This window comes from Brachycentrus maculatus, unplaced genomic scaffold (assembly GCF_059751285.1).
Source record: "Brachycentrus maculatus isolate JH-2025_06_01 unplaced genomic scaffold, ASM5975128v1 h1tg000176l, whole genome shotgun sequence".
In the NCBI taxonomy this organism is placed as follows: Eukaryota; Metazoa; Arthropoda; class Insecta; order Trichoptera; family Brachycentridae; genus Brachycentrus; species Brachycentrus maculatus.
In genome coordinates, this window is record NW_028280928.1 from 249067 (window position 1) to 263203 (window position 14137).

The 14137-nt window shown below is 30.4% G+C and overlaps 1 protein-coding gene across 1 annotated transcript in view; it reads left to right on the plus strand.

Moving 5' to 3' along the window:
- ChAT (Choline acetyltransferase) overlaps positions 1–14137 on the plus strand; it is a 155817-nt gene that overhangs the window by 124050 nt on the left and 17630 nt on the right. The window contains exons 4-5 of the mRNA XM_088262370.1: positions 10586–10680; positions 13421–13624. Of these exons, the coding sequence (XP_088118496.1) occupies positions 10586–10680; positions 13421–13624 (299 nt within the window). The remainder of the gene's footprint in view (positions 1–10585; positions 10681–13420; positions 13625–14137) is intronic.

A 14137-nucleotide genomic window follows, 5' to 3' on the forward strand; every position in this document is an offset into this window, starting at 1 on the left:
CACAAAATCTGGATTATCTCAAATTACAGGAGTTATTTTCATCTCACCAATAGATGTCTGTAGTGAAGTTCTAATGATTCAAAACACGTTTCGAAATTGGTTCATATATATAGAACTTCCAAGAATTTTAATAGTGTGGTTGTCAATAATGGGTAGGATTGGTGAACGTTACACGTGTGTAAAGTGATCACTTAAACCAGCCTATGATGATCGTCAGCCCCGTAAATGCCCAGACTTCCATATTCTTCTTCATCTTTGATGAGACGTGAAAAATAATATAAATCAAGGAGTATTTATCAGGACAAACAAATGTGGTATTGCATTCAATCTGCCTACCCCTGCGGAAAAGCTACGTGATGGTTAGTCAGGTAGTTAGTTACTGCTGAGAACTTTATGTTTGTACGTACTTACATAAGCTTTGCCCACATGTAACTAAAGTACATTATATTGTTCCCCTAACTATTGTTATTTCCTGAGTAAAACTTAGCTAGAGAAACGAAGTTCTAGCTACTAAGAACTGTGCGATAAATGAGTTATAGAGTTACAAAGAATTAACACAAATCAGCCTTTTGCGCAATATGTATTTTACTTGGAAGAACAACCCCTGAGTCACGCTCGTACCCTTATGAAACCGTCTCGTTATCTCGTTTGAGGGCGAAATTTAATTTTCATTGATTTTCCATCCCTCTTAGTGGAGCGAACTCAATAAGGGCTTGTTCGTATTATATGTATGTCGTAGTCATACAGGAGAAAGTGACTAAGTGCATTTTTTACAAAAACGTGATTATTGACTATTTGATATCTTACTAGCTTTGCCCTGAAAAAAATTCCAAAGGATTTTAAACTTGAAAGTATAATTGACAACCACTCCACTTGAATTTCTAAAATTGTACATAAATACTCATATATTCAATTCAATTTACTCAACAAAAAATAATATATACAAAACAAACAATATTCAAGGCGTATATATTAAAAGTAAGCAAGAAGACTTAAAGGTGTAGAAGAATCCCGCTTCGGAAAACTCCTTCGGACACATGGAACAGATCAATATCCAATGTGATATTGTTCAACATAGCGGTAGCTCTTCCTACAAGCATAACCATCGGCAGGTTGGTCCTGTGTATAGGAATGTGAAACAATCTATGTCGACGCTGTTTAACTATCGGGAACATACAGACCAATGTTCCGGATAATTTCAGGATTATCGATCATACCGCGCAACAATCGATAAAAATGCGTAATCAAATACACATTCCTTCTAGTCTCTAAACTATTGTAGCCAAGCATACCCTGGAGAAACTGGGTCGGGTGGAGCCAAGGATAATAGCCGTACTCTCTCATGTAGAGATACCTCAAAAACTTCTTTTGGACTTTCTCTACCATAAGAGAGTACTTAAGCTCGTATATTATATTACGAGTATTTGATTGATACCTCCTTTCACATGCATTTCTCGGCACTATATATGGTTGGGTTTATAAGTTATTTATTTGAGACTTTTATGAAACAATATGTCTTTATGTCATAAAGAAGAAAGTGACCAAGTGCATTTTTTAACAAAATAGTGATCATTGACTATTTGATATCTTACTAGCTCAAAATATTGCTCTGAAAATAAACCCAAAGGATTATAAACTTGGAAGTATAATAAATTGGTTTGTTAAAAATGACTAACTGCATTGATGTTTATTTTCGTGCCAAGCAAAAGTGACTTGAATGGCCCTCCTGAACATTTTACGTTTTGTTAGTTGGTCACTTTCTCCTGTACGACTACGATATACATGTAAGTAGCAACAGAAAATCTATCATAGCATCAGCATTTTATGCTTAGTACTGATGTTTTTATTATTATTTATTACTAGCTATACGTGTCAGCAGGGCTCAGTCTTGTTAAATGGAAAACAAAGAAACTAGAAAGAATACATATCTTAAATTAAAAAAAAACGTTTTGTTTATTGTGAAAAAATGTAAATATCGTAGTCGTACAGGAAAATGTGACCAACTAACAAAATTTAAAAAGTTCAGGAGGTCCACTTTAGTCACTGTTGCTTGGCGAAAAAATAAAGATATGTGTATTAAGTCATTTTTAACAAGTAAATATATTATATTCCCAAGTTTAAAATCCTTTGGGATATTTTTCAGAGCTAAAGCATAAAAATTGCTTCAATTCATAATACGTACTATTCAAGCAATGAAAATATCAGATATATCTGAAACAACAGTGCAATCGAAAAAAAAAACAAAAAAAAGATAAGTGAAAGAAAATATAAATAATCACGCTTTCTGCCATGAGCTATGTTTAGTATTGCGTGTGTTGATATCATGTTGAAAAGATGGCGCTGCCATTTACGTCAAAATATGTGTTTATCGGTCACAGGTGAAAACACGTATCTCAGGTGTACATAAAAAATGCATATATATTGAAATGCAAAGATGTATTAAAATTTTTAACTAATTCTTAAATAACTTTTATAAAAGATTTAAGATTTGAAAAAACGAACATTTATATGCAAAGATAAATCTATACAAAAATTTTAATTATAAATTTATATAAATCAATGATTAAAGAAAATACTTGTTTTTTACCACTTGAGATTTATTAAAGACTACATGTTTCAGAAGTTAAACTTCCATCATTCAGGTCTGTATAATAACTAATAAATAAATAAATATGTTATTATACAGACCTGAATGATAGAAGTTTAACTTCTGAAACATGTAGTCTTTAATAAAACTCAAGTGGTAAAAAACAATTATTTTCTTTAATCATTGTAACATGTCTTACCACAAAGTTAATGCCGAAACAATAAATTTATATAAATCCATAAAATTCAGCATTAAAATGCTGTTTATTTTATTAAGTACGGAAAAATACGCTTAAAACATATTTAAGAAGGGAATTACGATACCTTGTAAGGTAACATAGTGACTTATGTTTGCTTATAATTACAACTTCATTGCATAAGATGCTCCTTTTAAGGTTGCAAAAAGAACATACTATACCTATAATAAATTATAGTGAAAATATAATTTCTTTATAAATGTTTTATTTGTAATAAATAAACTGCAGATTTTTTAAGCATAGTTTTATTTCTTGTTAAAATGTATTCCAGCTTTGATTTTTACTTTTTAATGTTTTTATACACAACATTATTATAACAATGTTTTATTTCAAATGACTCCATAATTTTACTTTTAAATGTAAAAATGCGGTTTAAAAATAGTCTTGTTCCATACTATAAATGAAACAAAATAAAAATTCATTTTTATTAAACGAACATAATAATATTTCACATTTCTCTCGGGTGTCTTGTAAAAAATATTACTTTTAGCCAATTGTATCTGAATTTTTCCCCACCGAATACGAAATAACGGGTAAAGCTTCTAGTTTCGAATGAAAAATGAATACATTTGAATAATATTTCTCTAGTGAAGATGGATGAAGATGTCCCTCGAGGCAATTTTCCGAGTGGAAACGAATTTCCAGCACAAAAGTGAGATCTAACGCCATTTTTAGAAAGTAATGTCAGCATTACAATAAAAAGTTGAACTTTTCGCCAATTTCATACTCCCAGAATGGACATTAATGATATAACGAAAGTTTAATATTCATTTACGTACGTGTGTAATATGTATGTAGGTAGAGTACTTACATGCGATGGAGAAGTATTTTATAAAATTAGTGTTGTATTGGGAATTATTATGTTTCATGAAACATCCATGGTTTTTTTTTTAAAAATGAAGATTGAAGTCTAAGCATCCCGTAAGCAGATCGTAAGCCCTGAGATGATTAGACTTTTTTCTTCTTTCATATGAAAAAAAAACTAGAGGTGTTTCATCTCAAGTTGAGTAACCTAAAATATTGATATATCATCCGTAGTGTAAATAGTAAATAATCTAATGTTTAATAGAAAAAAAATTATAATAAATAGTAAAATATTCATATTATTTTTTGACATCTCATTAAAGATGAAGAAGAATATGGAAATCTAGGCATTTACGGGGCTGACGACCGTCATAGGCTGGTTTAAATTTCTTTTCATCTTACCAATAGATGTCTCTAGTGAAGTTCTAGTGATTCAAGAACAATGTTTCTAAATTGGTTCATATATAATTTATAGACTTTCCAAGCATTTGAGTAGTGTGGTTGTCAATAATGGGTAGAATTTAACCTTTATAAAAACCTTTATACTGTAAATTATTATTGTATCTCCTGTATGTTATGTTTATAATCTAATAATAATAAAAAAAAATATTATTAAAAAATAAAAAATAAAAATAAAAATTGTATTAACATGTTAGTATTCGGCTCAACACAGGCCTACAAATATACATATTTATTTCATATATATATAGTAAATGTATATATGAAATAAATATGTATATTTGTATGTAACTATGTATTATGAAATAAAAAAAATATAAAAAAATATTAAAAAAAAAGAATTTGTGAATGTTACACGTGTGTAAAGTGATCACTTAAACCAGCCTATGACGGTACATATGAAAAAAAACCTTATTTTTATATTAGGTTAATATATTCGGGATAGAACAAGTGATGTGAGTGTCGCAGTTTCGCATCCGACTTAATTTTGTGTATCATTTTGAATTTCAAATCAATACGAACGGATCCTTGGATTACTTTTCATGAATAAATGAATAATAAGTTGTGAATAATAAATATCGAAATGTTATAATATCAGTGCATATTGCACTCAGTTCATCCCTTCTGGAAATCCCTCTTCGCTTTCATATAAATATGCCCCGCGGTGTTTCAGTACCTCAGCCATATTTCCAAATTCAATTATTTTGAGGGATGCTTTCACCGGCGCGCTATGAGGATTACTATAATATTATTCTTGCTTACAAAGAAATTGAAATGAATTAATGAAATCGGTTACTGTTAACAATTACGTTTTATTAAATAAATATTAGATGCTGGTAATTCCGTAAAAGGATACATACTTTTTGTAAATAAATATTTGGCAAGTTCAAATATTTCAATTACTGAAATCGGCTGGTATCGACTTGGATGAACATGTAATAGGGGAAGATTGTTTGCAAATACAGATTTGTAGGGCATTCTATTCTCGCTCTTACTCCTGCGGAAAGTGGCGTGATGGGAAGTTTATTAGTTAAAGAGTTTATTTTTGTAATAAACGCGGGTATGTACGACGTGATGCATGAATAAAAAAGCGGCTTGATAATTAGTTATTATGGTTTATTTACATGATATGAAATAAAAGAGCTTCTGCTTAGTAAAAAGCTTCTTTTTATCTCACCAATAGATGTCCCTAGTGAAGTTCTAGTGATTCAAGAACAATATTTCGAAATTGGTACATATATATAGAACTTCCAAGAATTAGAGTATTGTGGTTGTCAATAATGGGTAGAATTGGTGAATGTTACATGTGTGTAAAGTGATCACTTAAACCATCTTTGATGAGATGTCAAAAAGTAATAACTAATACATAAATTAAAATGGAGTTCTAATTAAAGTTCAAATTAAACATCGAATCTATAAACTCGAACTTTTATATTTTTATTGATTTTTATTAGGGTTAACAACAGCAACATATGTAAAACAAAACAATACAATAAAATATATAAATTAAACAAGCCAATTATAGTTAACCAAAGAAACATAAAATAAGTACAAAATATTTAGTGTAGATCTAAATGGGTGTGTATATATGTGTGTGTGTGTGTGTGTGTGTGTGTGTGTGTGTGTGTGCGCGCGTGTATGTGTGTGTGTGTATAATATAAAAGTTCTTTCGAGGCAACATACCTATCTTTATATTCTAAAGATTACAAATCACGTGAAAATTTCGATAGATTTTCTGGCAATCCATCTCGGCTCAAGTAAAATCTATTGATACAAAGCTACTGTCCATTTGTTCGGCTACAAAGCTTCGGTGATGTTTGAACGTGTAGGTCGATTTGCTCATCCATATCGGGATTGGGGGTGATTGATGAATTAAGGGGTGTTTGAAAAGGGGCTTTGGTGTGGAATATTTGTGCGAAAAAATCAATTATATTTTTTATTGGAGTATTTAATCAGATATTTTGTGTTTTTTACTTATACCAGAATTTCCATACATGTGATTATTATTCTTATTATTATTACTATTTACATATTTATTCATTTATTTATTGAGATATTTGACAAACATTAACACAGATACATTTACAATAATGAATAAATAACAAATAAAACAGGTAATTGTAACATTCCAATTACGAAATTTTACAAATGTTAAATGAGTTAAAAGTAAACATCAAGAATAAAATAAAGCAAAAGTTAATAAAACAAATAAAACCCTTATCCGCACCCCAATGATGCATAGGGCACTGCGTCATATAAACGCAGTGTTATCTTGATCGTTTACACATGAAGGAAAGGTGATCAGCCCTCCGCTTCAGGTACCAGTCCAGGGTAATAATGTTGAATAAATATTACAGTGAAAAAATCACTTATATTTATTTTACCCCCCTTGGGAATTGAACCCGGGACCTCCAGAACGGTAGCTGAGCGTGCTAACCATTGCACTACGGAGGCGGACAAAATTAGCAAAAAATAAATTAAATAGCAAAAGTTAAGAAGATTAATAGGTAGACTTAATTTAGAGCTAAAGTAAAATCGAACCCGAGACCTCCAGCACAGTAGCTAAACACGCTTACAATTTCACTACAGAGGCAGACAAATTAAGATTTATATGGAGATTATTTGAAGGTTCCAATTTAGTATTTTTTTTTTTTTAAACGTATTAAAATCTTTAAAACGTCCGATAAAACGAAATAAAAACTTGAATTGTGATAAATAAACACTTTTTTACCCCTAACTTCAAATGATCCATCTAACCGACCAAATCTTCACCCTAAAGCCGGGGGTAATTTGTAGAACAGATCGGTCATTTAGGTACAGAAACCCATTTTGCTGTTATTCGTCTATTTTCTACACGCTTCATCCCCATACCTTCATCCCTTCATTCACCAAGACTTGACAAGAATTTTGTGCTTTATTGTTTGCAATAAAGTTGTTTCATTAAAAATTATATTTGTTTCAATAAACGGATTTTTTTAAAACTTAATTTATCAATATTTTTTATCATTAATTTCTTATATAAAATATGTATATTGGTGGACTATTGTTTAAAAATATCAAAGGAGAGACAATATAAATACTACTGTTATTATATTGTCTCTCCTTTGAAGTTGACAAAGTTTAAGCATTTTATTTTCCAAATTCAACCCTTATCAACTTGTCAACAAAAAAATGAAAGGAAAATTAAAAAATGTGTATTTCAATAAAATGTGTATTCGAGGGAATAAATAACAATTTAAGGTAACTGAAATTAATGAACAATTATATCAGCCTCCGCAATTATTTAATTCCTTTAACAAACCCGAGGTAAAGCTCGAATTTATTCGATCGGTTGTCAGAGGGTAGTTTTTCACAAAGAGATAACTGGGGTCGTCGGCACAAAGAATTGCGAAGCCTCCACCGACCGTCCCCTCGGGAGGTATCTCGAACGAGACTTGAAATCTTTATAGCTGGATACTTTAAGACAGGTGACAGCCACTCTAAATCAAGAAATATCCAAGGATATAGGATATCCGGCACCCATAAAAAGTGGAGATTCCAATTTGGTAAATGTCTAAATTCATCGTTAGTTAAACAGAGATGACAGAATAAGTTAACATTTTATTTCAAAGGAATTACAAGTAATTATATAAAATTTTACTACTTTATGAATTAAATATTAAATCAAACACTGATTTTTTGAGTCTACTAAGTTGTATTTTAATGTAAAAAAAACACTAGAAAAATAAATTTGAAAGATATTGTTTTGACTAGTTATGGCGCTTTCAAACGAACTTCATTACATTCGTTTGAAAATGCCATACCTAGGCGAAACAATTGTATTTTTTTTTATTTTAATGTGTTTTTTTTTATATAAAATTCAACTTTGTAGACTGTTAAAATCAGTATTTGATTTAACATTTAAAACATGAATTAAAAGAGTTCTACAACATTTTGAGTGTGTCCAAATACTTGTTCACAAAATCTGGATTATCTCCAATTACAGGAGTTATTTTCATATTATTTTTTGACATCTCATCAAAGATGAAGAAGAATATGAAAGTCTGGGCATTTACGGGGCTAACGACCGTCATAGTCTGGTTTAAGTAATCACTTTACACACGTGTAACATTCACCAATTCTACCCATTATTGACAACCACACTACTCAAATTCTTGGAAGTTCTATATATATGAACCAATTTAGAAACCTTGTTCATGAATCACTAGAACTTCACTAGAGACATCTATTGGTGAGATGTAAAGAAGCTTTTTATTAAGCAGAAACTCTTATATTATTATGTGAGATCCGAATCCTGGATTATAATCACACACATGTGTTAGTTATAATTTATTATTAGATTAAAACCAATATTTTTAGCTTTTCCACTTTTTTATTTGACCAGCGACCGGGTTTCGTCGTTACCGACATCACCAGTCTGATGATGTCGGTAACGACGAAACCCGGTCGCTGGTCAAATAAAAAAGTGGAAAAGCTAAAAATATTGGTTTTAATCTAATAATAAATTAAAAATGCAATTCCATCACGAAGTGTCAGTGGATAATATAAATCTATGTTAGTTATAACTTGAAGTTTTTTTATTAGTAGGGACTTTATATAGAATTGCATGTTAAATTCTTTGCTTATTATTTTACGTACTAGTAGACGCTTAATTTTTTTTAATATTTTTTTTAATTTAATGTTCTTATAACTTAACCAGTAATTTTTTTCACTATTAATTCAAGTTATTGTGAACAATTCGCGGATCTGACTTTTGTTTCGAATTATCTAAAAGTTATATCAATATACGAACCTCCATAGTCGTAATTTAACTTATATCCATTATACCACATAGTTTTATCCACCATATAAAACCATTTATTTGCCATATACATAAAATGCTGGTTTTTTACCTATCAGTGTTTTTTTTTAAGTAATTTTGGGTGAAGTAAAATAGTTTCAAATGATTCTTTTCCTCTTAGTTTTGATATTTTCATTATGTTTACGTTCGTCATTTTATTCAGGAAAAATAATTGAGTAAGGAGATGAACTGGAAAATCCATTTAAGCACCGGGGCTCTGTAGACATTTTACCCGGAAAAGCCTTGCTTTGTCCTCTATTTATAATAATATACATACACGATATTTCCCCACTTCGTAGCTTCTGAAAACGCGATCGTTCTTATTAACCGACCTACAAGCATATATTCATTAATATGGCATGTTTCTTTCCCATTGCTGTTATAACAGCCTTCGGAAAATTAAGTCCACCATGCCTTAAAAAGGTTTCTATTTATTGTAAAGAACGATCACCAAATCGCACAATTGATCTGAGGCTTTTATTTAAAGCCTTCGAGTTGGACAGAAAAAGTTCTATATTAATCGCGGTAAAGTTTTTTACCTGATAGTTCTCGATTATTCCTAATGATCACTATTGGGTGATCACAAGAATAATAATAAATGAAGTTTATTTTATATTTTTAAAGCATTGTTAACTTTGTTTTAATTATATGAAGTTTGAAATATTATACTGTAAGTTCCTCAACTTGAGATGAAACATATCGCTCACTCCTTTCAAGAACGTCATAAATCAAAAAACTTGATTTTTCAGGAGAACGTTTTTAAAGTTTAAAAATATAATGCAATGTATTTCAAATAAATATCAAGCCACTTATTGAACTTTTTACTTTGCAACAGATCATTTAAGGTAAAACCTGAATGTTTTTTCTCAATTTGAAAAATATTAAGGATATTTAAAAAAATTATTAAACAATACCTTTTCTTCAAAATGAAAAAAAACAACACTTTCTGCCCTGTAGCGGGTAAATTATTAAGTTAAAAATATGTCTCTTTTGCTGGGAAATATTACATTTTCTGGGCATTCCGAAAACATGCACAACTGAAAATTGACGATTTTTGATTTATGACGTTCTTGAAAGGAGTGAGCGATATATCTCTTTTGTACGGAAGATAATGGAAGTCTGAGTATCCCAGGGTTTACAACTTGGAATTTGGCTAAAAGTTATAATTGTATACACTTCGGTCACTCCTTTCAAGAACGTCATAAATCAAAAATCGTCAATTTTCAGTAGTGCATGTTTTTCGGGATGCCCAGATGATGTACTATATCCCAGCAAAAAAGGTTTATTTTTAACTTAATATTTATCTGCTACAGGGCAGAAAGTGTTGTTTTTGCATTTTGAAGAAAAGGTATTGTTTAATAATTTTTTTAAATATACTAAATATTTTTCAAATGGAGAAAAAACCTGCAGGTTTTACCTAAAAATATTTGTTGTACAGTAAAAAGTTCAATAAGTGGCTTGATATTTTTTTTCTATGAATTGTATTGTATGTTTAAACTTTAAAAACGATCTCCTGAAAAATCAAGTTTTTTGATTTATGACGTTCTTGAAAGGAGTGAGCGACTCGTGTAACGCTCATCATTCTGTTATAATTTTGCTATAATTGAGGTTGTTAAATATATTATTTTGTTTGTCGAAGGATGGAAGGAGTCTCTTCTGTCTTTGCCAAAACGTTGGCTGAGTACTTCCGAAGAGAATTCAGAGAAGACATCATCGGATCTTGACGATGGACCCGTAAGTATTCTGAAATATTTTATTGATTATCATGTATATCATCAATGTAAAAAAAACCCTCCATAAACTTCTTCATCTGTATTAAGATATCAAAATGTTAAAACAACTCCTAAGTCGAGAATATTCAGATATTTGAACAACAATTTGGACATAAGAAATTTATTTTTATGTGTTATAAAAATAAAAATATAAAATTTCATCGACTCCAAAAGTTAGTAGGTATTTGATTTAAATATTCAAAATATAAATTATGGAGTGTTACAAATTAAACGCCAAATCTATATAAGGTGCGTTTCATGGCTTGAAAAATAGTATTTATCCCCATTATTTTAATGAAAATGGTACGTAAAAATATTTCCATAATTTTTATTAAATTTATAGCAATTGAACTCGAAATATAGTAGGAAAAACATTATTTGATGTCTTCCCGTTCGTTTACCCATTTATAGTTTGTACCAATTTCACAGCGACCGACACCAAAGCTTCCGATCAATACGAACTGGGAATTGTTCAGAAGCATACAAACTACCAATTTCTTTTCAGGATATCAGTTTTCAACCCACGCTTGCCTACGAGACGTGAATAACACTAAAAGAAGTTTCAACAATAATTTTATGACACGCGATTGCTTAAGATATTTTATTTTTATAACTAGAGTGAGATATACAGTGTTAGTAAAATGGATAAAAAATATAAAACACATATTTCTAATATCGTTCACTCCTTTCAGCAACGTCATATATAAAAAAATCGTCAATTTTCAGTTGTGAATGTTTTCGAAATGCCCAGGAAATGTACTATATCCCAGCAAAAGCGGCATATTTTGAACTAAATATTTACCCGCTACAGGGCAGAAAGTGTTGTTTTTGCATTTTGAAGAAAAGGTACTGTTTAATTATTATTTTTAAATATAGGTAGGTACTAAATATTTTTCAAATGGAGAAAAAACATTAAGATTTTACCTTAAAAGATTTATTGTACAGTAAAAGGTTCAATAAGTGGATTGATATTTATTTTTAATACATTTCATTATATTTTAAAACTTTAAAAACGATTTTCTGAAAAATCAAGTTTTTTATTTATTTATTACGTTGTGGAGTTGTGAAAGGAGTGAGCGATATGTGTAATTTCATGAAAGGAACAATAATATATTATGAAATCCATAAAACAACAATTGAATTGAAAATATTGAATATGCATAGTGATAGCACCCGTCAAGAAGCATGAATTCCGCCATGAACAATGTTTATTTTTTTTAACATGATTTTGAAGGAACGAAGATTTTTTTTACTGTTCGTATGTGTTTTTCTTAATTTTTTTTTCAACTTCCACAGTATTATATTTTTACAAAAATGTTCCAATCTGTGTAGCTATTTTTAAATCCATATTTTTTTACCAGCCGACATACAGTATCAGTCACTGACAATTAGGCTTTGAGTAAGGAAATGTATGTAAAACTATTTTACATGAAAATTTCACTAGAACTTATAGAGAAAAATTCGCATATTTTCGGTATAACGATATCATCTGAAAATGTTTTTAATATTTCTTGAGAAAATTAATGAAAAACCTTTTAGAACCACTGTTACAAATGAAAGTATCTACTACGTTCTAATTTCATTTTATAGTTTGCCATTCTGCCATGCCCATTCACGTTGTCCTTCCCTTATCTTTATCGTTTGCGACGAGCGCTGCTTCCATTGTTGGGATGTTTCTGCGACACGCCTCTCTTTCATTTATATTTTTCAAATACCATATGTTCTTTACAACATTTTGAGTGTGTCCAAATACTTGCTCACAAAATCTGGATTATCTCCAATTACAGGAGTTATTTTCATTTTTTTTATATTACCAATAGATGTCTCTATTGAAGTTCTAGTGATTATTGAATAATGTTTCAAAATTGGTTATTTACATAGAACTTCCAAGATTTTGAGTAGTGTGGTTGTCAATAATGGGTAGAATTGGTGAATGTTACACGTGTGTGAATAAATCACTTAAACCAGCCTATGACGGTCGTTAGCCCCGTAAATGCCCAGACTTCCATATTCTTCTTTGACGAGATGTCAGAAAAAAATACTATATGTTCGGTAATAATATTATATGATTGTATTATAATATGACCAAATGCAAAAGCTCGGGGAGTTTTTTAAATTCAATTCATTTTACCGATTGAATATCTTTACCAAAAGATTTTATATTTGGTGATAAAATAATAAAAAAGGCAATTGGGAAAATATTTCGTTTCCTATTTTATTTGTTTTTGTTGTTATTTTTTGCTTTTTAAGCCTGATTTTTTTTAATTATAAAAGGCACTGGCAAGAATACAATACATATCAGAAATAAAATAAGATTAAATTAAATTAGATTAAAAATGCTCATATAAATATTAGCGCTTTCATCATTTATTAGCATATATACAAATTACAACTTTTGACAGTCTTAGTTTTAGCTAGAAGACACAAAAATTCACTTACTGTTCTATAAACCGTAATAAGCAAGGTAAGTAAAAAATGCAACTCTCAAAATAAGGAATGAAAATAAGACAGCCAAACAACAACATAACGCTCACTCCTTTCAACAACGTCACAAATCAAATACAACAAATATTTGATTTATGATTTGAACAGAAAACTAAAAATCAAAAAGATATGTTAACGACATTTCTAAGTAGTTTAAAGCTCGAATGTCTCGGAAAAGGAAATTCTATACGTTTTTATATAATATTTCTATTCTGAAGGTTGAGCAATTGCCCAAGTTGCCTCTGCCGCCTCTGGAGCAGACCCTAGCCCGATATCTGGAGGTCCTGGAGCCGCTCCTGGGCGCTGCAGGGCCGCGCATGGCGGCGGCGCGCCAGCACGCGCGCACCTTCGGGGCCCCCCACGGGCCGGGGGCGCGCGCTCAGGCCGCCCTGGAGAAACGTCGAGAAGAAGTGGATAACTGGGTGAGACAAATATACACAAATTACAACTTTTGAGAGTCTTGGTTTTAGCTAGAAGAGACAAAAAATCACTTAATGAGATATAAACCGTCATAAGCAAGGTAAGTAAAAAATGCAACTCTCAAAAAAGGAATAAAAATAAGACAGTCGGGATTTGATCACATTCAGAATAATGTTAATAAGTAACTAACAGGTCAAAATATAAGCTTAATAAAAAAACTTTTCGAGAGTTTCTTATTATATTAAATATTTTGGGAAGAATTTTACATATCGCTTACTCCTTTCAACAACGTCTTATATCGAAAATCGTAAATTTTCAGTTGTGCATGTTTTCGGAATGCCCAGAAAATGTACTCTATCCCAGCAAAAACGGAATAACTTATTTATATATTTAATATTTACCCACTATGGGCCAGAAAGTGTTGTTTTAGCATTTTGAAGAAAAGGTGTTGTTTTTTTAAATATACTTAATATTTTTCAAATGGAGAAGAAACATTCAGGTTTTACCTTAAAAGA